Here is a 22,106-nt window from a genome sequence, read left to right on the forward strand (position 1 = left end):
GTACAGAAGTCTCTCATATTTAATATTTATACAGCTTTCCTTCGTTTATCGTTCTCTATAATACAAAACGTTCGCCAAAGTTGTTTCACACTTATCTAGGAATTTAGCTTATCACTGAAAGACGCACAGCACGCATATTGAACCTTACGCGAACACTTGTTTCTACAGCGTCTAATTAACCGTCTTTCAATATTCCACAGTCCACACCAAGTACGTTGAAGAAACACTTGCCAACCTACAACGCGATTGCAAATGTATTCTGGGCCTCAAACTTTTCTTCGCATTCGTTGTTTCGCACGGTAACAATTTATGGAGTATTCACCCTCGCAAAATTTATGATCTTTCTCATTCAGGAAATTCTCTCAAAAAGTGCACGCAGCAGGCATTTTGGGCCTTACTCTTATCCCTACGATTTTTGTCTACATTCTTCGTTCCATGTATTAACAATTTCTTAAGTATCAACGTTCACAAAATTTGTCACGTTCTTTCTCATCCAGAAAACATTCTCGAAAGACACGCGCAGTACGCATTTTGGGCCTTACTCTTATCCCTACGATTTTTATCTACATTCTTCGTTCGTATATTAACAATTTCTCAAGTATCAACGTTCACAAAATTTGTCACGTTCTTTCTCATTCAGAAAACATTCTCGAAAGACACGCGCAGTACGCATTTTGGGCCTTACTCTTATCCCTACGATTTTTATCTACATTCTTCGTTCGTATATTAACAATTTCTCAAGTATCAACGTTCACAAAATTTGTCACGTTCTTTCTCATTCAGAAAACATTCCCGAAAGGCGCGCGCAGCACGCGTTTTGGGCCTTGCTCGAATTCTTCTCTCAACGGAAGCGTCTAACCGAACATCTTTTAATATTGTACAGTTAATCCGTATTCATCGTTTTACACGATACAGGACCGATGGCGTTGAACAGTTGTCAAGGTTGGTAGATCCACGCCCATCTAGGAAGCGAATGGAAACGCGTTCAGAGGCCAGGTTTTCACTGAAAGTCGCGCAGCACGCGTGTCGGGGGGCCGTATCGTCGTCGGCGCGTCGAGTCGTGTCGTGAATACGGCCGAATGCCTCGTTCTAATGACCTACTCCCACGTCGTGAGGGTCCGTGCTCGGCTTCGAGCAAAGTCGAGTTCAGTCGTCGACTGACCGGGGTCCGGGCCTTCTTCGCGGGCCTGATACACCCGATGCCAGAGACGTGCACAGTCCCGAGAGTTTTCGGCCTTCGTTACCTTACCGCAGACGGTACGTGTTCGCACAGACTTTTGACCCTTGATGCCGGTTCAGTGTCGTGGGAATTGTCGGCTCTCGAACACTTTGCAACCGCATCGCTCAAATTAATCGAGAGGACCCGTCGGAGGGCCGCTGAATCTCGAATAACGATGGAAACACGAACCACGAATGGATTCGACACCGTAGAACCACCGTTCGCGAATCTTTATCGAACGTTTTAGTTACAAAATATTTGCAAACGTTCGCAAATATCGATCGTTTCGTTCGAGTAGGTATTCGCGGGTATTTTGAGCGGTGTGTAACAGTGTTGTAGAATTTTTGTCGAATTCTTGGTTTATGCAGTATGGGTACGTGACTCATAAAGTGTCGATCAGTTCCAGTAGGTTCTTTGATTATTTTGAGCAGTGTACCACAGTGTTGTAGAATTCTCATCGAATTTTTAATTCACGTAGCATCGGTACGTGACTCGTAAAGTGTCGATCAGTTCCGATAGGTCCTTTGATAATTTGAGCAGTGTAACACAGTGTTGTAGAATTTTTATCGAATTCTCAGTTCACGTAGTACGAGTACGTGACTTGTAAAGTGTCGATAATTTCCAAGTAGATTCTCCGATTATTTTGAGCAGCGTATATGTGTTGTAGAATTTATCGTCGATAATTTGCTCCGTAAAATTTCGTTTCTTTTGTACGGGTACTTCGATTATTTTGAGCCGTGTGCAACAATGCCGTAGAACGTTTACTCGACGCTTGGTTCGCGTAGTACGAGCCACTCGCAAAATGTTCGTTATCTCGTTCGTTAACTCGTAAGATATTGGACACCTGGTACGAGTAAGTGATCTCCTAATTGTTTCGTGCGACGTTTATAACCGTAGACTTTTATCAAAATATTGGATACCTCGTTCGCGTGAACGATCTCCGAATTATCTCGAACACAATAATTCAAAATTTAACCGTTGCTCGAATTATTTCGGGCAACCGTTTAAATCGTCGAGCACAGACTCTGAAAAAGTGCTCGTCCCTCTAACACACTTTTGCCAGCAGCAGTCCCAGTTGCAGATGGGTTGGTGAATTCTTAACGAGAATAAGTAGAACGGGTTTTCTCCGTACACGGTAATATCCACGGTGAACGTGGAACAGCACACGCAGGAATAGATTATTAAATATAATTTGCGAATTCATACGGTGGAACGTTATTCCGGAATAATATTTTCCTCGACGGGAATGCACCCACGCAAGGTTAATTATATGAAACCCGTGGACCGCGTTGAATCTTTTATATTTCCATTTTCACGCGTGATTTGTTACAATACTCTGTATCCAAAACGGTGACTCCGTAATAGAAGAGACGAAACAAAAAAAAAAAAAAAAATATATCAATTCCGGCGATGGCCTACACGGCGCGAAACGTATTGATTAAATCTGGTATCGATTTTCGTTCCCCCGTTTCCCGGAAGAATTCAGCGCACCTGTTTATGGAAACTAATTTTTTTTCAGTGCCCGCAGAGGCGTGTGTTCGTTGCGGAGGTGGCGTTTGCACGTTTCCCGGATCGTTAATTGAACCACGCGGACGCATTAACATCAGTATACCGATTTTATCGTTGCTCGTCGAAGAGCGACTCCGGTGTCTCCGCTCTTCCGTGATCCCGGTGTTCCTCGAGGAAACGGGGGGGAACAAAATAAAAAATTTGTTCACGGTGGACGAGAATACGTTGCTCGCAACAAAAGACGAGTACTCGACGGAGACCCCGTCTCGCGTACAACGCTTAGGATTCTCTTTACTTTGTGTTTTGATTTTTTTAATTAACAGCGAGCTATCGTGAATTCACGTAGCCGGTTGCTTTACATTATCGATCGTTGCGATATCGGCCGCGCGAGTGCGGGGGCCACGGTTCCCTTGTTTGCCGCGAAAACTAATTTGTAGCTCGAAATTTCCATTTTCCCGCCACGTGCCGAGCAACTCGCGGATATTTCAAATTCCAGCAACGTTTCGATTCGTTTTCTCGTTACGTGCGTTCAACCGGCGCTGTTCGCAGCCGTGGCTACGAGTTTCTCGCAGAAGAGATATCACGCCGGTCGTCGAGACTTTTTCATTAACTTTAATGTATTCCGAATGTTTCTCTAGGAAAGCGTGGCCACCCCCTACTACGCCCTCGTCGATCTTTTTTCCCTCGGATCGAGAAAATCCGAGGGTACCGCCCCTCTTCGTTTTCACCGAAGCCTCGCGCGTTTATCGCACGTTGAAAAGTTGCTCGCTTAACGATCTTCGAGCCTTTTCACCGGACATCACCGCAATCGGTTCTTTTCCTCGTTTTTCGATCGTTAAAATTTGCGCCTTTCCGTCCAGATTTTCGTTTCAAATATTCGTACAATAAAAAAGGATACAGATAATGCGTACGAATAACGTATCGCGCGAGTATCGATTGAAATTTTCCTCTCGAATGGTAATTTCCAGTTTATTCTAATAACTCTAGCCACAAGAACCTTCGTTAGCTCGGATAAATATTTCACCTGCATCGTCATTCCTTTTACTTCGTCGTACCGTGCGTTTGCTTTCTAGACTCTGAATCATTGTAATCCCGCGCCACATCTACATAGCATAGAATGTATTAACTCAAGATTGCGCACTATAATTTAGAAATTGCAAAGTAAAGTAACGTTTTCATTTCTACCGATGATTCAAATTACACATTAAACTTCGATTGTGGTTTTCTTTCACGTTCCAAGAAAACGATTCAAAAATTAGTACGCGTATCGAGAAAAGAAATAGTTCACATTTCGTACCGGGTGATCGGTGACGTTATTGATACAGCTGATTCGGGCAAAGGTACGTTAGACTTTATCGAAGCGATCCCGACTATCTTGAACGCAACTACGTGTCGCGATTAATTGTTAGACGAAAAAATTAAGTAAAATTCTAACTCGAACGTTAAGCGATTAAAATCTCAAGAAACGATACAACTCGTGAAACGTCCGAATGGAAAACTTTCTGGTCGTTACGAGTCACTTCGTAGAGAAAAGTCTCCGAAATTGAAATTGAAATTTTATAGTCGCAGCGTACGGTTAAAAGTCGTAGGATAATTTTTCCGTTGACTTTGGCAAAGGGTGTACGTTAAAATTAGCGGTAGTATCGTTCCAGGTTAATAATAGCGAAATCTTACGATGGTTTCCAGCGAGTCTCGACTTTCATTGGCTGCGGTATCCGTGGCTGGTTCGCGATATCAGTTTTTGTAGCGCTGCAATCGGTATACACGGTTTCCAGGTTGGTTCTGATAACGTGTTTATAGCGATGGCGAGCCTTGTGGCAACCGGTTTGCCAGTTTCTCCTTTGTGGCTGGTACTTCGCTGCCTTCGAGCGAGGAATGTCGTTGGGTTCCGACTCGGAGCTTTGTTAAAATCGCATTTTCGAGTAACATCGTTTCGTCTATTACCGCATATTGTTACGCGCATTGTTCGTTTCCTTGTTACCGTGAAACAAACGATGGAATTACGGTGAACTAGGTGAACGAACACGAGAAGTTACCGTAACGATGACATTGCGCTAATTAAAATAAATTGAGAATTTCATGCGGCGCGAAGTGAAGTAAACACGTCGAGAACCGTGGGACTCGTTCGTTGCTCGATGAATACATATTACCCCGGTATAAGTCCCGGTCAAAATCGAATCGCGCCCCCGATTAATTTTCACTTGATTCTCACGCGCGAACCAGTCGTGTGAAAAACGAATAATGAAAGTTTTCGTTGGTTTTCATCAAGAAGTTGGTAATAAATTAAACATTTTCTACGACAACCCGATCCTCGGTAGAACGGTAAAGTATGTGTTTTATTTTAACAAGAAACGGTAACAAAATTATATTAAATTCTTCACGGTGACAAAATTACGTTAAATTATTCACAGTAATAAAATAAAATATCTCACGATAACAAAATTATATTAAATTCTTCGCCGTAACGGTCCGTCAGAGCCCACTTTACCACTTACGTGCGTTAAAAGAAGAGGAATGTGTTATCAGCAGAGTCAAAGAGAAACTCCGCGAAATCGGTATGTATCTAGCTGCGTTGTCGACGCGTTGCCGGAAGAAGAGTGAGGAAAGACAAGCGCGAGATACCACTGTCGGAACTATAATGCTGGACCGTGAATTCAATGCTTCGTACTCCGTCGTGCGTGGAGTGCTTGTTAAAAATTACATAAGAAAACCTGTAGAAATAAATAGAAAACACTTTGCTCCCGAATGTACAGAACGAATACAGGTGATTCAGACCATAAAAGAGAAGTGGTCACTTTCTATCGTTCTTCGTTGTATCGAGTCAAGGGTTGATAAATTGTTGATCGTATCGATCGCGTTGCCACGGTAATTAAACCGTGGAATACCATTAAAGCAATTGCCGAGCTAAGAATAGTTATTGGTGTTGTTACGATTCGTTTATGAGAGAACCCGAGAAATTCTGTATCGTAACCAACTTGGAATTTACGCGAGCGTTGATCTTAGCCTGGTTTCCGCGAAGCAGTGTTTCTGCGCGAATCTTACGTGTTACTCGTCACGAAGCGTGTCTAATTGCCTTCCACCCTCCGGCTTTCTAATCGATCAACTTCGATGTGAACGGTTCGCAACGAATTTGAGACTCGGCACCAACACGTGGACACTTAACAAATTGTTCGAAAGGCAATCGCGCGTGCACGATTTACACTTTGAACTTTCATCCTTGTACTTTGACGCGCAATGGATGATACAACGCGAAACAAAATACTGGAAATAAATTTCGAGGAAAGTAACGAAGATTACGTGTACAGTGGTCGAACGAATAGAGTTCGGAACTTGTACCAACACGGTGATCGAATTTTGGTATAGAAGAGGTGGTAAAAAAAGACCGCTAATGATCTTAATCGGATTCAAAATAACCGATTGCGATAAAAATCCGAGCGTTGGAAGCTATTTATTTTGTTAGAAATTGGGTGTTGTTTTACTCGATCAACACACGTTGAGTGAGTAAGTAATTCATCGAAAAAATTTCACCGACACAGTCTTCTTTAAAATGGACCTCTGCTAATAAAGTGCACTCGTCCAACGTTTCTACTGCTTCTGAAAACATCGCTGGAAATCTTCTAGTGAGAGGTTGTTAACCTCCTCTGTCACGTTTCTTTTTCTTTTTAGTTATTTAACCAACGTACGGAAACCGGAACTTTTTCGCAGCGTGCCAAAAATAATTTACCAAACACGGTGAATCCTACATTCAGAGAAATGTTCCATCGCCAGAATTAATTTCACGAATTTTTCTACAGATTAAACGTGTCACCTGATCACAAACGAACAAAAATAAATATATCGATCATTGTTATTGCTTTCTTTCCATATACACACATTCTTCTGTCTAATAAACTGAAAACTACAGACGAACTGTTTCTACTCTCCGATGTAAAAACTACCCTCCAACGCAAGGAATAACTTTTCACGCCAGAAATGTAAAAATTGAAAGATAAGGTCGTGATTTATTTTTTTTTTCTTCTTTTTTAATTCTTCGTTTCGTTTCCGAAAAGTTACAGCGATCGCGCACCACGCAACGCGAACGAACGATGCGCCGTTTTTTTTCTTTTTAACATTCGAGTACGTTCAAAGAAAATTTGTATCCGTTTGAATCGGTCCAAGGATCGATTGATCGAGTTCATTTTTACACGACGGTTGCACGCGGAACGTACTTTCACGAAGTGACGCAATCGTTGACAACGCGACAGGAATATTTATTCGTGTAATAACGAGAGAATGTGAAATTTCAGGGGCCAAGTTTCCGCGGTTGCAAGTATGCGGCTCCAGATTCTTAGTTTAGTATTCATCGTGAGCGCGGTAGTCGTAAAGGAAGCTTTGGCCCATGGAAGACTGATAGAACCACCCTCGAGGGCCTCGATGTGGAGGTACGGTTTCGATACACCGCACGATTACAACGACCATGAATGCTACTGCGGTGGATTTACCAGGCAGTGGCAACGAAATAAAGGAAAATGTGGAATCTGCGGGGACGCCTGGGACTCGTCACCGGTAAGACCGAAACTTTTAATGTAATTGCCATAGACCGAGCTGTACCGGCACCTTCCAGAACGTACATCGGTTAGAAAATAACAGCATTACGATAATTGCACCGAACTCGTGCAAACTGTGCATTCGTATCGGTAAAACGAAATAGTTGCGTTTTAAAATAATTTAGTTCGCGATGATAGTGTGTAGTTTCGATGATAAATATAAATCGATACGCGACCGACGCATAAATTGCACGTGATTCTTTTTTCTTTTGAATTTCTAATTGCATTGAGCATTGAGAGAATTGTTACACTTTATCTTTGATACGATAGATTTGTATACCTGTAATAAATTTATAAACAAGCAAATAAACGTTTTGAGAATGTTGAGAGTGTGATTGGCATTTGTTAGAAAATTGTTTATATATTTTTCTATCCAGATTAATCTATTCGTATGCGGGTAATTCTTTATCTGCACGGGTATTTGAATACGAAATGAGCAATGGTGGCAATTATTGATTTCGAAGCAGGAAATATTTTGAAATATTAATTTTGTCTATTAGCATTTCATTGTTGTTAATCAAAACGGTCCATACAATTGAAACTTCGATAATCAAGCACGTACATATTGATTTCATGGAATATTAGTTCAGGCGAGTATTTATATTGAGTGATACAATAAAGTATAAATATTTGAATTGCATACTTCAAATTTGTACGTTTTGATCGATTGTAATTATTTCAATTTTAATGTTAGTAATATCGAAACAAGGTCAACTGTGTCAAATAAAATGATATTTAATCGATCTTTCTGTAAATCGTTCTTTAATAGCAACGGTGAATATAAGACAATCGTTGTAGCGATAAATAAAAGTGTTTTAGGTAATGAATATGATATCAAGTTCGTTTACAAATCAGACGAAAGTCATATTGTGCAATACGTTTGGATTCGTTTGAATGTTATTTATAACTCTAAAGAAAAAAAAGACACAAATTTCTATTCAAGAACAATTAGAAATAACTTTAAAATTTGACAAATTATAAGCAAGAACGATAACCGAATTATGAAATATTCATCAGGAGCAATATTAATATAAAATGATTCCAGCTGTATAATTACTCCGTATAATTATCTGCATTATGTACAAAAGAGTTTGTCATTCTGTTTTCAAATGCTCGTTAGATTTAAACAGCATAATTAGACGCGTTGAAACATAAAATATTCGATACGTACCGGTTATAATGTACTTTTTATCGTTTCTCTGTTTTCAACGAGAACATTATATACATTATTAAAACATATATTAAAAATTGTATTCGTATAATCTTCCGTCTTGTAAAGGATCACGTACTTAATTGTACTCTCAGAGGATTCATATTTTATTTCCCAATGTTATTTTAAACAATTCCTATCCCGTCTAAAAATATTGTAACGTAACCACACGGACAGGTGAAAAATAAGAAGCGAGTATGCAATATACAACGAACTCGGGTACCCTACACGCAACCTCATTTCTTTCCTGTTTGCTACCACTTATCTTTCATAGCATCTATGAGTATAAATATATTGCATCATTTATTTCCATGGGGAAATAAACCGAAACAAACAGTTTTACCGTAGCGGGTAACGTTTACAATGACAAATTCTCTGTTCTCGTTTCACCTGCGCGATATTGAAATTGCCAAACGGTGATCAGTTTAACGGGACTCTGACAGGAAATGGTAACTCCCACGCGAAACGGGGCCTAACTGTATTAAATTTGTGGTACATTGAATTTTTATAAGAAAGACTTGCCACGAACCACGCTGGACGAATAGTTAGATAAATAATACGTATCTTTGGACGGGTGACAATGTCGAGAAACGTTTAAAAAAATATGGTCACTCACAGGTTTTACTTATCGATGTTTCTTATTTCATTGCGGAGTAAATCCTGAAAGTGCTTTCAGGATTGAACATTTTCGAGTGTTTCGACCGCTTTGTTTTTTTTTTTCCGTTGATGAATATTATTCGTTTCGTGCGGACTAATTTATTTTCTAATATAAAATTATAACGACATTAAGAAGAAATTCCTTAAGGATTTCTCGGTAATTTCTGTGGCGTGTTGTATATAATACATTACTTTACGTTTAAAAGAAGCTTCATCTAAAAAGGGGTTAAATGTCGGTAAATTCTCACTGGTAAACGCGCCGCTACGATTATGGAAACAAGAAAGATGGTTGGACGCGTCAAATACAACGATCCCATTGTAAAGTACGTGTAATTATCCCCCAGTGACGTTCTTGCAACACGGAATAAATTACTATTTGCGGCTTTCTGGTCTGTCGGGTGCACATGCCCCCGCTGCAACAATGCCATGAATTTCAACACCCTCGCGAAAAATGTATCTCGTAAAACTCGAATTTAGATACCGTTGCCCAACTAATTTCCGACAGGAGCTGCAGGAAACGTTGAACGATTCGTATAATCTATGAAAAATGTCATAGATTGGCGAACAAGGTTAAATACAGTAGATATCTCGACTTGTTCAACTTTACAGTAGATATCTCGACTTGTTCAACTTCACAGTAAATATCTCGACTTGTTCAACTTCACAGTAGACATCTCGACTTGTTTAATTCAAAGTTTTCTCCAAGTTCGATAATTTGTACGATATATGAATAACAATAATAATGTCGTATTCGATAATTTATCCTTATTACGCAATGTAGAACAAAACTGTCCAAATGGGACCGCGTTGATAAATAGTTGAAAATTCTAATGCTTTTTTAACGAAATTCACCCGAAACGAATACGTTCGGGATACAACGCTTTCTTTTCAGTATTCGACGCAGAAAAGAACACTCGATGTCACCGTTATCGGTTGCAAGTAGACGATAAGAATCTATTTCTGACTTCAGAAAAGTCTCCCACCGGAAGAAGAACACCTGGTCTTTTCACATCACCGCGACTTCCGATACAATTAGCTTTCAACCGAGCGTGTTCTTCGGATCGAGCGATAATAATGGCAAAGAAACTACATTTTCCAGCTGGAACACACGCATCCACACGGCACCACACGTACATTCTCCTCTCTATTTAGGTCTCCGGGGGCTTCGTGACCCGGGTTCGCGTAGTTAAAACACTTAGAGACTTCCGGACGCGAGCTGGATCTTTTTAGAAAACGATTCCGATGTTTCGTTATCGTTCAGTTCGCGTCATCGGGGCTTTACGGACGCGTTAACACGTTCCATTCACTATCGATACCGATGGAAACGATGTCCAATTAATAATAAAAATGAAACACGATTTTTTCAGAGTGTGTAAACATTTGATCAAATTGTACGTTCTCCAATTTGGAAAAGAAAATCGCAAGACTTCTCGAACAGTACTCCGACCGCGATGATCGATAATAATTCACCTTAAACCAGTTTGAAACTTTCTCAACTTCGATGGTAACTTTCCGTCTCGTTGAGAAGAGTTGATCGGAGGGGTGTTAACGTTGTTGATTTTTGTTTCAGCCGCGTGCACACGAGACAGGCGGAAAATACGGAAACGGTGTAATAGTAAGGAAATACCGAACTGGTTCCGTGATACCGGTCCGCGTTGAGCTCACGGCGAACCACCATGGCTACTTCGAGTTTCGTACGTGCTCGATGACCTACAAGGACAAGGAAGTGGATCAAGATTGCTTGGACAAGCATCTGCTCCGCGCGGAGAACGGATCGATCAGATATTATCCTGGCCCAGGGAATAAGATTTTCGAGGCTTTCTACAAATTGCCAGACGACCTGACCTGCGCCCAATGCGTCTTTCAATGGAGATACACAGCCGGGAATAATTGGGGCGACTGTGGAAACGGAACAGGTATTATTGTCCCCCTTGGTGTGCACACCAACGAGTACGTGGAATGCTTCCCTCGTTGAAATTCGTGAACGAAAGTACACCGGAGTTATCACTCGAGTTGCATTCACAGAGACTCGGTTTCGAACCTCAGCGAAACGAACCACCGAACGACTTTTTCAATGGAATTTTTCTTTCACTTAATCCCGGATCAACGTGGATCACTCTCGGTCGATCCCCGCGACGAATGATTGCGTTTTCGATAAATGCTCCCTCTCGAGGCGGTAAGTACGATCTAATGAAATCGAGAAATTTTCTAACGGTTTGAAAAATCGATAATGGACCGTCACGTGTAACGGAAACTACGACCGATCGAGGGGACACATTGCGATAAGTTAGCACTTGTGTGAAATTATATTTATTAAAAATTGCCAGGTATTTTGTATACTTTTCGAAAAATTTGTTTAACATTTTCTCGTTTGTAAAATGGTACAAAGACATTCGATGCATTTCGATTATCTTGTTATTGGAATGTTTATCGTACGAAGAGTTTATAATGTACGCGATGAACTGGGTAGAAAGTTGGATAACTTTCTGGGAATAATATTAAGAAATATTTCGTTAATATTCCAAGCCATTTTTGCAGACGAACGATTAATGAAATGATGACTCATACTGAACAACGTGAAATAATATTAGTATTCTATCGTGGTACAGTTGAAACGTTTTGTCGTACTTTTTGCATGTAATAAACATTACACAATTAGCAGGAGAATTGTATTCAACTGCATCATGATAATTGTATTTCGCAACGTTCTTCATGCAGCGATCACTTTATTACTTTTAAGTTTTACATAAAAACATTATTACAAAATTTTTCAATAATGTTTCAAACTATATCGACTATTCCAATTACTGCTATTATTATAGATCGTTACTTATTCCACGAAACTGAAAAATTTATCTTTGCTTCGCATTCGCATAAAGATGAAGAATGAAAAAAAAAAATAAGAAAGTTTCAATTTACATAAACGTGTGTATTTTCGAAGTATACACCAAAATAATATATTATTCCAAATAATAAAGAAACAATATTTTCATTATCTACGACCGTACACTATAACTCTACTTTTATTACAAGTATAACGATGCACCTGCAAAGTGCAATTGCACCTTTCAAACGTCACTACGAAATATTCGAAAATGATTACATTCGAGGAACAAAAATATCTATAATACATATCTGCATTTGATTAAGTCGACTTTCCAACAAAATCAATTAACGTTTATCAAATGAAAATATTTTATTTAAAGGAAAAAGGAAAAAGATGTAAATTGCATCTTCCAGAGGCATCGTTACGTTTCCAGAAAAAGTAGAGTTATAATAAGGGGTGCTTAAACCACTCAACCTTTTTCCTCTATAAACTTTTCCTATCTGCAACCAAAAAAAAGAGACATAACTTGACCCATTTGCTTAATTCACCCTTTGCGGTCGAGTGATGCAAAAATTATTTTCAAAAATAAATCACGATTTATTCGTTCTTACGAAATTATTCGTAATCGGGAAGTATTTTATTGAGAAACAAGAAAACGTGGAATCAAATATTTCTTTTTTTTTCTTTTAAAGAAAATCGGTTTCAGTGGTTCGTGTGTTCTGTGCTTACTTCGATTCGTTATCATCGAGGGTGACTCTTCGAACACTATAGACTTTTTCAAATATTCGTTCGCAGGAGCTGTAGGTTGCGGCCCGCAAGAAGAATTTCGTTCATGCGCCGATATCACAATCGGCGACGACGTGGAGCCTTTACCACCGAGACCGCCGAAGGAGCCAACGGAATCGCTTCCTGGCGAGAAATCACCAACGGAGCCAACATTACTGCCAAAACCTACCGGGCCGTATTGGCTGTTCAGTATCGTTATCGCTGGTACGTGTCTACTGGTTGTGCTGGCGGCTATGGCATTGCTTTACTCGTACTACTATCACGCTGGCAGAGCCAAAAAATGGCTTATGGCGAGCCGTTTACTGGCGCCTGAAAGTCCACCTGTCGCTCCACCGAGGCATAAAAAACACCATACGTCCAATGCACCGTTGCAGCTGTAGAGAGACATTTGTATTTCACGTAGGACGAGCATGAAGAATGCAAGAGTGAACGAAAAATTAACGTGGCCTTGTGAGACGATCGTTCTGTGAATACTATTTCGAGAACATTTTACAGTGCTTTTTTTTTTCAAATACAGTTACGTAAAAACCGAGAGTCACGAAGAAGAAGACTCGTTTTCGTTTAAAACGACGCGAACGATCACGTTGATTCGTTATTACCAGTTTACTCGAGGTGCAACTGCTCTCGCTTTGTTACTTCCAAAATGTTCGAAAGAATTTCAATGGCACGTTCGCCGTGCGCGTTTATGCGCCTGGAAAATATTTTTGTAACGCTGTGATGTATGTACGACAGGAAAGTTATCTTCATTTGCGTTTAGTCTAATGCGTTCACACCTGGCACACATTTTCATCTTGTGTATATAAACTGTCTTACATTAAATGTATTTATTTTCTATACAGCGGTGATTCCTGGTTTTCTCCATTTTCCCTTCGAGAAGAGAGATGACCGACCTTAATTACTGGACGTTGTTTGTAAATACACATAGACAGCTGAGAGAGAGAACTCCATAGAGATTTTCCCAATGCTTTGTTAACGTTTTGCAAGTTCACGTAGATCGTATTTTTGAAAATGTAGTATTACGTGAAAACTTGTGCCAAATATGACAGTCAGTGGTATATACATCTTAAAGCTCGCGGTTTCGAATGAACAATATTTTAAAAAACTACTTACGTGGTAATTAATTATTTTTTATTCAGTAACATATTTCTAAAATCTTGATTACTCATCTTTTGTGAAACACCATTTCCAGCCACATTTGCACTGTCCTTGATGGCAGAGGTTTTAACAGTACGCGGTACCATAGACAATAACGTTTTAGGCATACCAAACATAGTTCTGCTTACTGTGGTACCACCTAAAGACTTAATCAAAGGCGCTTCTTCGGTCGTTTGAACCTTCTTCCGCTCAGGTGGTTGGCTTATAGCCACGCTTATAACTTTGTCACCGATCTTCATTCCATCGACAGCCAGGAGAGTTTTGGGGGCAATTGGATCTTCGTATTCAACGTAAGCCAATCCTTTCGAATGTCCATTGCGGTAAGTAACTATGCGGACTTCTTTTAATGCACCGTGAACTTTAAAGATTTCCTCGAGCTCCTCTTTTGTCGTAGTTAACGGCAAGCCTGTGTAATTCGTAAAAATAAGTTTTGTTTCTTTAAACCAATTTATTGTAATATTATAAATTTAAATGTATCGTACCTTTAACGAAGAGTTTATTTTTCTCAAGAGACTGACTGTACTTAAACCCTGGTGTTCGTGTTGTTTTGTTTGGGTCACATCTTGAAACGAACATTGGTCGTCCTCTTATAGGAGTTCTGTCTAATTTTAAAGCCTTTTCAACGGCTTCCTATAAAAATTATATTTCATATGCAAATACATTGCTTGTAGATGCTCCATGAGATTATAGATAAAATGTAATTCCTTAATAGAAAGAGAACAGTACATACAGAGTTATTTAGTTGCACATAGCAATATCCCTTGCTACGTCCTTTATAATCTCGCATCATTTTAAACGATGTAATCGGTCCAGCCGGTGCTAAAGCAATTCTGACTTCCTCCTCGGTCGCAGTATAGTCTAAATTACTTACGAAAACCGTGATTTTATCATCGATTTCCTGATTATTATCTACTTCCATTTTATCGTCTTCTGGTATTTTGAAACCAGGTGGCGGAGCAACTTTTGGTTTTTGTCTCATCGATGTATCATCGTCGATTTTTTTTTCAAAGTTGAAACGACTTTCCCTTAATTTTGGTCTTATGTGTGTAATCTTTGTAGGAGAACCTCCTAAATTCTTCCATCTACCAGATCCATCTTCTGATTTCCGCTTATAAGCTTTCCTGTTCTGTAATGGCGATAGCTCGTGATTAGAAATTTGTTGTACTTTCTGCCTTTCCTCAGCTACTTTCTCTAGTTTCTCTTTCGTTTTTGCTTCACAATGTTCCATTTGTTCTAGAGTTCCTTCATCCCTCTCAAAGTCTATCCATGCCGTTGCTATACTTTCTGGCCAATCTTTTACAGAAGTCAGAGCTTTTTGGTATAATTTTCTTAAATATTTTGTATCTCCGTAACATCTGCATACAAAACAATATCGTATTACATTTGTAAAATATAGGATGTTACATTTCTTTAAAATAAAATAAGGATTTACCTTTCTAACGAAATATATTCTAACCAGTAAGATGCTGTTGCAGAATGTCCTTGTGACAAGATATCGGCCCACAATGATCTAGCTCTTTTCATACTATTGGCATATATAGCTTCAATTCTTGCCCAGAATTGTAATATAATACAATTAGGGTCTCCGTCTAAACCGAAAGATTTCGCCAAGTGTTCGCAAGCTTTGTTAAACGTATTCCGTATAACTTCCAACTGCTTCTCTTCGTCAGTGGAACATCGAACGATTTTTCGTCGTAAATATTCTAAATAAGATAGCCACAGACTTCGGTAATCTTCCGCGGTAGAAAATCCAGATACCAAAGCATATTCTAGCAGTTTCTGAACTTCTAATGTTGGCTTTCCCCATTTTTCACAGGACTTCATCCACTTTTGCCAAACTTTTACACACCATGGAATGTTTCTTAAAGCTCTTTGATACACTTGATTCAAGATAGATTCAATTTTTATATTTTCCTCCAAGTATGTAAGATAATCGAGCCAAAGTGATACTTCTAAACTGAGATCAGTGACTGCCCTTTCATATAAAACGCTTATTCGTCCTGGATCTCCATTTTGCTTTTCATGCAATAAATATGCTTTGTACGCATCTAAAAGTTCGGTGTCGACTTGCGAAGAAACAATCTTTTCTTCGTAAGGCAAACGAGCGTTAAGCTTCGCCAATGCTCGTTTGTATCCTCCAATTATAATTTTATCGTCGAGAACAGCTTCTGCGCCATCTCCGTTACGCCAAGTCTCGTACTCCTCGAACGTTCTCTCCATATCTAAAAGGGGACAAGCTAATTGTCTTTTGAATAAATTTCCAATGCGCTCCAATTGCTCTTTCCTTTCGGCAGAATTTGTGGGATCGATCTAAACATTTGAAATTTATGTATGTAAATATGCTTTTAAATAAAGTATACAAAAATGTGTAATTTGTTAAACTTACCAAAGCATATAAAGCAGTTTCAAACTCTCTAAATGCCTCCCATATTATTGCACCTTTAATGGTATGCAATCCAACAGCTGTTAATGCTCGTTCAAATAATTGACAAACATTCTTTGCTGCATCTTTTTCGGTACCCATATTACCAATACTGAATTGTAAGTATTCTAGCCATACTTCTACAGCTATAATAGAAAGTTTAATTGTACATATTATAAACAACGCACGTAATGAAATAAATAAAATCAACAGAGATGTTTTATTTGATTGAAATCAAACTTACAAAGATAATCTTTAACGGCTCGTTCGCACAGATTGACTATTTCGGCTTTCTGTTCTGGTGTTGTGGCTAGTTTTATTTCATCGTGTAACCAAGATAGCCAGAGTTCAGGGCTCAAGGGATACTTAGAGCTCATGTTTTCTCTGGCAGCGCGCAATCGTTCTAATTCACCCATTCTTTGGAGTTTATTGATGAGTGCTACGTGGCTTGCATAATCATACGGATTCTGTGCAAGAGAGGCTTCCAAAAGTTTTACCTCTGCCTCGTCAGCATCCTCTTCGTCGTCATCTTCGTCCTGATCATCAGCAGAATCATCGTCCGCGATTTCTTCGGTTTCATTCTCAACCAATTCCAAGTCGTCATCCTTGCTACAGATTGAGTTATCGCACATACTTTTATCGTTGCTCTCTTCGTTTACCACGTCTATCTCTTCCATTTTGGCTCAGATACGTTTTACAACGAATGTTATATTCTCCCTTTATACGCACAATAATTTCTCAATGCGTACTTATAAAACCGAGGAAGAACACTACTCGTCAACAACTTCAACAAACGTTGAAGGTTATATTTAAATGTTTTTACGCGAGTACTTCGCAGTTGACAGATGTTTTCATTGCGCATGCGCACTTAATGATAGCGCGTCCGTTAAAAGTCATTACACCGCTGTAGAAATTGCAATTATTTATATAGAACAGTTACTTAAATAAAAAGTCGAATAAAATATTCTTTGCCTTTATACAACAAGCGACGAATAAATCCATTTATACGACGAATAGAAAGTACTATATCGTTTCAAAAACTTTCTATTTTTACCTTTGCAGAATATACGAAATTTTATCTTTATCTGTATCTTTATTCTAAAGTTGTTTTAAACTTCGTGTGCAGTTTCCTGTTATTTTGATCACTTGTGTTAACAGCACGTAAATTATATTCATTCTTTGAAATCGATTACTTTTTTCGTTATTGACTTTTAAAGACCTTGAATGACCTTAAACCATAGGACAGTCTACACGTTTTAAAAGTTGTTATTAAAAAACGAATTAAAAATATATCATTTCGTAAAAGAAAAGTTTGGAGAGACTTTGGAGAGTTTTCGACGCTTTTAATTGGAATAAAAGGAACGATACCACGCGACGTTTTTTTTTTAAAAAGCAAACAATTTCTGTCCGAAATATTTTTCATTGCTTTTGAAAGTGTAGGCAAAGCGTTTCACTCTGTACACCGTCAAACCTGTATCCAAGTATTATGAAACACTCTATACGGTATCCGTTCGGTTTACAATCAGAATTTCGGTACACAAATTTGCTATTGAAGCACCTAAACATTCTATCCGCGATTCGCGACATCGAAACATTACCCCGTTTTAAAGTAATCGAAAAGTGTTCGTTCACTTAGCAATTGACGTACGTTCGAGTGACATTAATTAATCATGAATAATACAGTGCCGACACTTATTTCATATATTTGACGATGTTATTCCCAGAAACGAGGAAAGGTCGCGGGACAGGAAAACGGAAGTTCGTCGAGTGCTCCAAGAGTTGCTTATACCGCTGCCAGACACCTTTAAAATACGCTCACAAATATGTCACGCGTAACCAGGTGAGTCGTCTGGGACTCGTTCTCCCGTGCAGGGAACGTTGGGACAACTTTTTCACGACGGTGGTTATGACATTGACTTTGCACTTGTTCTAAGATTTCGCTCGAAAGATGTCCACTTCTGGTGAAGTAACGTCATCCGCTGGGCGCATGTATTATTTGGACATCGTTAGGAGAATCGGTGGCAGACATGCTCTGGTGAGTACACTAGAACGTGTATTATTATTTGTCTCGTTTTCAATATTTATATGTACGGTATTTTCTTGATTATTTTTTCATCCAAGGATCCTCTCCGATCGTATCGCAATATTTATACCGATAATCAATAATTACGATGTATTCGCATTAATAGTGGATCGAAATGCATTAAATCGTTTCTATTCAATTATCGATACAATTAGATAAAATACTTATTTAAATTAGTAACGTTATTGTGATCTGAGAAACGAAGGAGATTGTACGATACGAACAATAAGTAGTATATACGACAAGGCTTGCCTATTAGAAATGTTAGGCACGTTCATCGATGATAATAAATTATTCAGTTTGTCCATTTTTCTGTAACGTGTAAAATGTGAATAATACGGAAATAAGGAAATTAATAAGTTGTTATAACCATCGAAACATTTTTTACGTTACTTACGTATTTATACAAGTACGTATTATGTATTAAAATAATTAATGTATAACTAATTTACCATTGTACCGTTTATCGTTCGTTAAAGTTGCCAAATGTTACATTTTAATAAACGAATAGATGAAATAGAAAAGATAGATGGACTCTAAAAATGAAAAATTACATGTTGCACATTTTAACAGATAATGAAACGTAATCGCCGTGCAATGCTAAGCATCGTGTGCACGGAATTTTAAGAGCAATCGATTAGAATGCAGAGAACGTGTGTCTTACCTATTGCTTCGCAATGGTGAACAGAAAATTCTTCGGACTTGTTCTCGTGATCGAAGCACGTGTGAGATTTTCGCGCCACATTTTTATTCACACAATTGGACAACATTTTCTCTAAATCTATTTCGTAAAAGGAAGAACAGACTAGAAAGATTCATTATCCACGCAACGATATAAAAAGTGTGTTGTCGTCTTTGAAAAATAAGGTAAAATTAATTAATAAATAGTAACGATATCACGACCGACCTAGAGACCATTGATGACAAATGGATCCAATTACTCCGACAATCCTTTAGTTAGCTATTGATCGATTATTGACTTTTTACAATTTTTTAATTACGTGCGATTTTTTTGTATCTTCAAAAGTCTAATAAGAATTTAAACCGATACTTACGTACGAGCTGAAAGTACCGTAGAGTTCTTCGTGTTGAATACAATATCAATGTCAATGTTTTCCTCGTTTCACTTATTGCCAGTAAGAACCACATCTGTGACCTCAGGAATTCCCAGTGTACGCGTTCAATGATACTGAAAGGGACCACTATCTACGTGACGTAACGAGTCAATCCAAGCTGGGAAGTACCTACATTTATGTATATACATATATCGTACGAGAGACGATCGCTACGGTTTAGAGTTCGATGACCCATTGCAAAGATTTGTGAAACGATTCGAACACTTTTTACGTAGAAAACCATTCGTTACTGTCACGGAATTTGTGCCAGGACTATAAATTTGATTCATATATTCACGTATCAGATGAAAAATGTTCATGCTCTTGCGACATTCAAAGAAATAAATTACAACAAAGTTAAGAGAAGTTACTACAGGGAATTATACAATATTCGTGAGATGAACGTTGAATCGAAACAAAAAATTTATAGAAAGCTCAACAATTTTAATTTCGTATGTAATGCATCATTTAAGCGTTTCTTTTACATTAATTGTTATAATAACAATGAATAAATAAATGTTCAATAATTGTGAAGAACTAATTCGTGTTGTACACCTTGTACCGAACTCCGGTACGAGTGTTTTATGATAATAATAATAATACCTTTTTTTAGCCGAATTGTATGCAATACGAAAATGGAGTTTCGACTAAAGAAAATAATGTATAGAAATTAAGATGAATATTCATTTACGATACGAGTGTTGGTATAACCATATGCTGTTTGAGGTTAGATTAGCCCTAACCTCGATATTAACATATCTTAATAATAGTTTACAATATTTATATGTAAGTGTTTCTTGCGAAAATTTAAAATATCTTATGGTGCACAGTTTGAGAACGCTATGCTATTTTAACGTGTAAAATGGTTTTATATTTGAAATTGGACACCATTGTATGTTAATCTTTTTACGTAAAATGATTCATTGCTAAAGACGATTATCTTCATGTGAATAATATCGTAGTGGTGTTTGTTTAATGGAATCAACAATCTTGTCTTACGTTGACAAGATACAGGTTTTTTATGTAATGATCGATGGCATATCATTTACTGTGCTTCCAATGTCTTTGAGAAAATTATAGTAACTATTAAAGCGTTGTTTGGAAAATGGTGATATACCACGTTGTAATTACAATACCTGTAAAAATAGTGTTTTTACAGGTGATAATTGATTATTTAGAATACATGTAACTTATAATTGTAATTATGGTCGTATTTAATAAACAAATGTTATTTCACGTTTTCGATTTATGTTTGTACGCAGAATCACCTGTTTTTAGGTTAGAATACTTTGTACAATTTAATGTTGTAATATCCTGTATTGTGTTCTTGGTAATTGCATTCGTCGTGCAATAATTGTACAATAATTATAAATTGTTATACTTTAACAATTTACACTTCTGCCTACATTCGTACACCTTTGAGCAAAAATGAAATTATTCGAAACGAATACGACGTAATATTCAAAAAATATAGCGAACAGATTTAATCGAAAATAATCGTGGAAGTATGCGGTTTCAACGCACGAAGGACACGACGCTGAAAAACAAAGCAAACTAACAACAGGAAAATTTTTAGGCATTAATTTTCATGCGCGAACACAACATTCGGATATTAGAAGGATCTGCTCGTGAAAAGTAAAATTTATAACGGGTGATAAACACCGTAGTTGGTCAATTTGAATCAAACCTCGTCCGTTCGCTCGATAAGTGGAAGAAATGGCCACTCAGCGACACTCGACAACGATTGAAATTGCTGTCGTACGAAACAAAAGCAAATTATTGGTACATACAACATCTACGATTACACTGGAGGTCGAGCAAGTGTCATAAATAGTGGGGATACATTGTCAAGTGAGGTTTTTTTTTATTGAATCGTTCGTCTCGATAATTGCACGAATCTCGACACTTCCAAGAATACATCCACACTCTTTTCCTTCCAAGCATCGAGCTTCTACTGTAAACGTAATGGTGGACCATTCGAAAACTCGTGATAAAGAAAGAATATAATATAGTAGAAATTTACAGAAATTAATGCAGAGCGATATCTGATTAAAATAAGGTCGAAATAAGAACAGCACAATTTATATAAAAAATAAATTTCCAAAATAACTCCTTGGAACCAGGATCTTCTCGAGCATCACTGCAAAGATCCTTGTTTCCAAGACGTCGTAGCGTTCTTATCTATAGTCTGGGAACCACTGATCTCATTGATATTAAAAGCTAAAAAAAAAACTGAACAAAGTTACCATAGAAGAATTTACATCGAACGTTTCCAACTTGTACTGTACACAGAAATTAAACGGATCAACGTAGAGATTCTAACGGGGTGTCTCAAGTTAAACCGATCTTAGACTCACCGAATGCACACGGTTGTATCGTGAAACGTTTGCAGTTGCATTCCAAGCTGGTCTCGAAATGACTCACCGGAGTCAGGATCGCGGACAAGCAACGCTGAAAGGATCCTCGTTCGGAAGAAAGCGAAGACCACTTCCTTTTTCTTCGTCCTGTTGATCTCTACCAATGACGACGGTTTTCTC

General features: G+C 38.3%; 3 protein-coding genes and 2 long non-coding RNA genes across 15 annotated transcripts; 2 read left to right on the forward strand and 3 right to left on the reverse strand.

Annotated features, from left to right (window-relative positions):
* Window positions 1-1,142: 1,142 nt before the first annotated feature.
* Window positions 1,143-13,624, forward strand: LOC143153609 (uncharacterized). 5 transcript variants are annotated; one of them, XM_076325013.1, is made up of 5 exons: window positions 4,942-5,055; window positions 5,140-5,283; window positions 7,015-7,273; window positions 10,752-11,097; window positions 12,804-13,624. In XM_076325013.1, exons 2-5 carry the CDS (start codon window positions 5,243-5,245, stop codon window positions 13,172-13,174), a joined length of 1,017 nt encoding a protein of 338 aa, XP_076181128.1. In that variant the 5' UTR covers window positions 4,942-5,055; window positions 5,140-5,242; the 3' UTR covers window positions 13,175-13,624. The 5 variants fall into 5 exon arrangements, with proteins under 5 accessions (XP_076181129.1, XP_076181127.1, XP_076181128.1 ...); XM_076325014.1 differs by lacking the exons at window positions 4,942-5,055; window positions 5,140-5,283 and adding an exon at window positions 1,143-1,257; XM_076325012.1 differs by lacking the exon at window positions 5,140-5,283 and having other exon boundaries at window positions 4,472-5,055.
* Window positions 3,033-4,786, reverse strand: LOC143153612 (uncharacterized). The gene is made up of 2 exons (XR_012993873.1): window positions 4,403-4,786; window positions 3,033-3,831 (listed from the first exon to the last, which is right to left on the reverse strand). It is a non-coding gene; the product is annotated as an uncharacterized LOC143153612 (long non-coding RNA).
* Window positions 13,625-13,905: 281 nt separating the features above from the next.
* Window positions 13,906-18,418, reverse strand: LOC143153605 (spliceosome associated factor 3, U4/U6 recycling protein). Its single transcript, XM_076325004.1, has 7 exons — window positions 17,426-18,418; window positions 16,616-17,275; window positions 16,336-16,517; window positions 15,382-16,259; window positions 14,680-15,304; window positions 14,432-14,579; window positions 13,906-14,355 (listed from the first exon to the last, which is right to left on the reverse strand). The coding sequence occupies exons 2-7, from the start codon at window positions 17,046-17,048 to the stop codon at window positions 13,916-13,918; spliced, it is 2,706 nt and encodes a 901-aa protein (XP_076181119.1). The 5' UTR covers window positions 17,049-17,275; window positions 17,426-18,418; the 3' UTR covers window positions 13,906-13,915.
* Window positions 17,914-20,981, forward strand: LOC143153613 (uncharacterized). Of its 6 annotated transcripts, none has more exons than XR_012993875.1 (3): window positions 17,914-18,406; window positions 19,028-19,321; window positions 19,592-20,981. It is a non-coding gene; the product is annotated as an uncharacterized LOC143153613 (long non-coding RNA). The 6 variants fall into 6 exon arrangements; XR_012993877.1 differs by having other exon boundaries at window positions 17,914-18,211; window positions 18,306-18,406; window positions 19,028-20,981; XR_012993878.1 differs by lacking the exon at window positions 19,028-19,321 and having other exon boundaries at window positions 17,914-18,211; window positions 18,306-18,406.
* LOC143153610 (uncharacterized) lies at window positions 18,571-22,060 on the reverse strand. 2 transcript variants are annotated; one of them, XM_076325019.1, is made up of 5 exons: window positions 21,927-22,060; window positions 19,510-19,643; window positions 19,119-19,235; window positions 18,907-18,990; window positions 18,571-18,766 (listed from the first exon to the last, which is right to left on the reverse strand). In XM_076325019.1, the coding sequence occupies exons 1-4, from the start codon at window positions 21,965-21,967 to the stop codon at window positions 18,944-18,946; spliced, it is 339 nt and encodes a 112-aa protein (XP_076181134.1). In that variant the 5' UTR covers window positions 21,968-22,060; the 3' UTR covers window positions 18,571-18,766; window positions 18,907-18,943. The 2 variants fall into 2 exon arrangements, with proteins under 2 accessions (XP_076181134.1, XP_076181133.1); XM_076325018.1 differs by having other exon boundaries at window positions 18,571-18,990.
* Between the last annotated feature and the right edge of the window lie 46 nt (window positions 22,061-22,106).

This window comes from Ptiloglossa arizonensis, chromosome 13, assembly GCF_051014685.1.
Source record: "Ptiloglossa arizonensis isolate GNS036 chromosome 13, iyPtiAriz1_principal, whole genome shotgun sequence".
NCBI lineage: Eukaryota > Metazoa > Arthropoda > Insecta > Hymenoptera > Colletidae > Ptiloglossa > Ptiloglossa arizonensis.

Excerpts from the sequence above, each read along its gene's own strand:
- LOC143153605 (XM_076325004.1), bottom strand. The coding sequence starts at position 17,048 with ATGGAAGAGATAGACGTGGTAAACGAAGAGAGCAACGATAAAAGTATG. Across the intron at positions 16,260-16,335 it reads AAACTGCTTTATATGCTTTG|ATCGATCCCACAAATTCTGC; the intron begins GTAAGTTTAACA and ends TCAAATGTTTAG. Across the intron at positions 15,305-15,381 it reads GAATATATTTCGTTAGAAAG|ATGTTACGGAGATACAAAAT; the intron begins GTAAATCCTTAT and ends TTTTGTATGCAG.
- LOC143153609 (XM_076325012.1), top strand. The coding sequence starts at position 4,970 with ATGAAAGTTTTCGTTGGTTTTCATCAAGAAGTTGGTAATAAATTAAAC. Across the intron at positions 5,056-7,014 it reads ATCCTCGGTAGAACGGTAAA|GGGCCAAGTTTCCGCGGTTG; the intron begins GTATGTGTTTTA and ends GTGAAATTTCAG. Across the intron at positions 11,098-12,803 it reads CGACTGTGGAAACGGAACAG|GAGCTGTAGGTTGCGGCCCG; the intron begins GTATTATTGTCC and ends ATTCGTTCGCAG.
- LOC143153610 (XM_076325019.1), bottom strand. The coding sequence starts at position 21,967 with ATGCAACTGCAAACGTTTCACGATACAACCGTGTGCATTCG. Across the intron at positions 19,644-21,926 it reads GATACAACCGTGTGCATTCG|TATCATTGAACGCGTACACT; the intron begins GTGAGTCTAAGA and ends GGTCCCTTTCAG. Across the intron at positions 19,236-19,509 it reads ACGGTACTTTCAGCTCGTAC|ATTTAGAGAAAATGTTGTCC; the intron begins GTAAGTATCGGT and ends TTTACGAAATAG.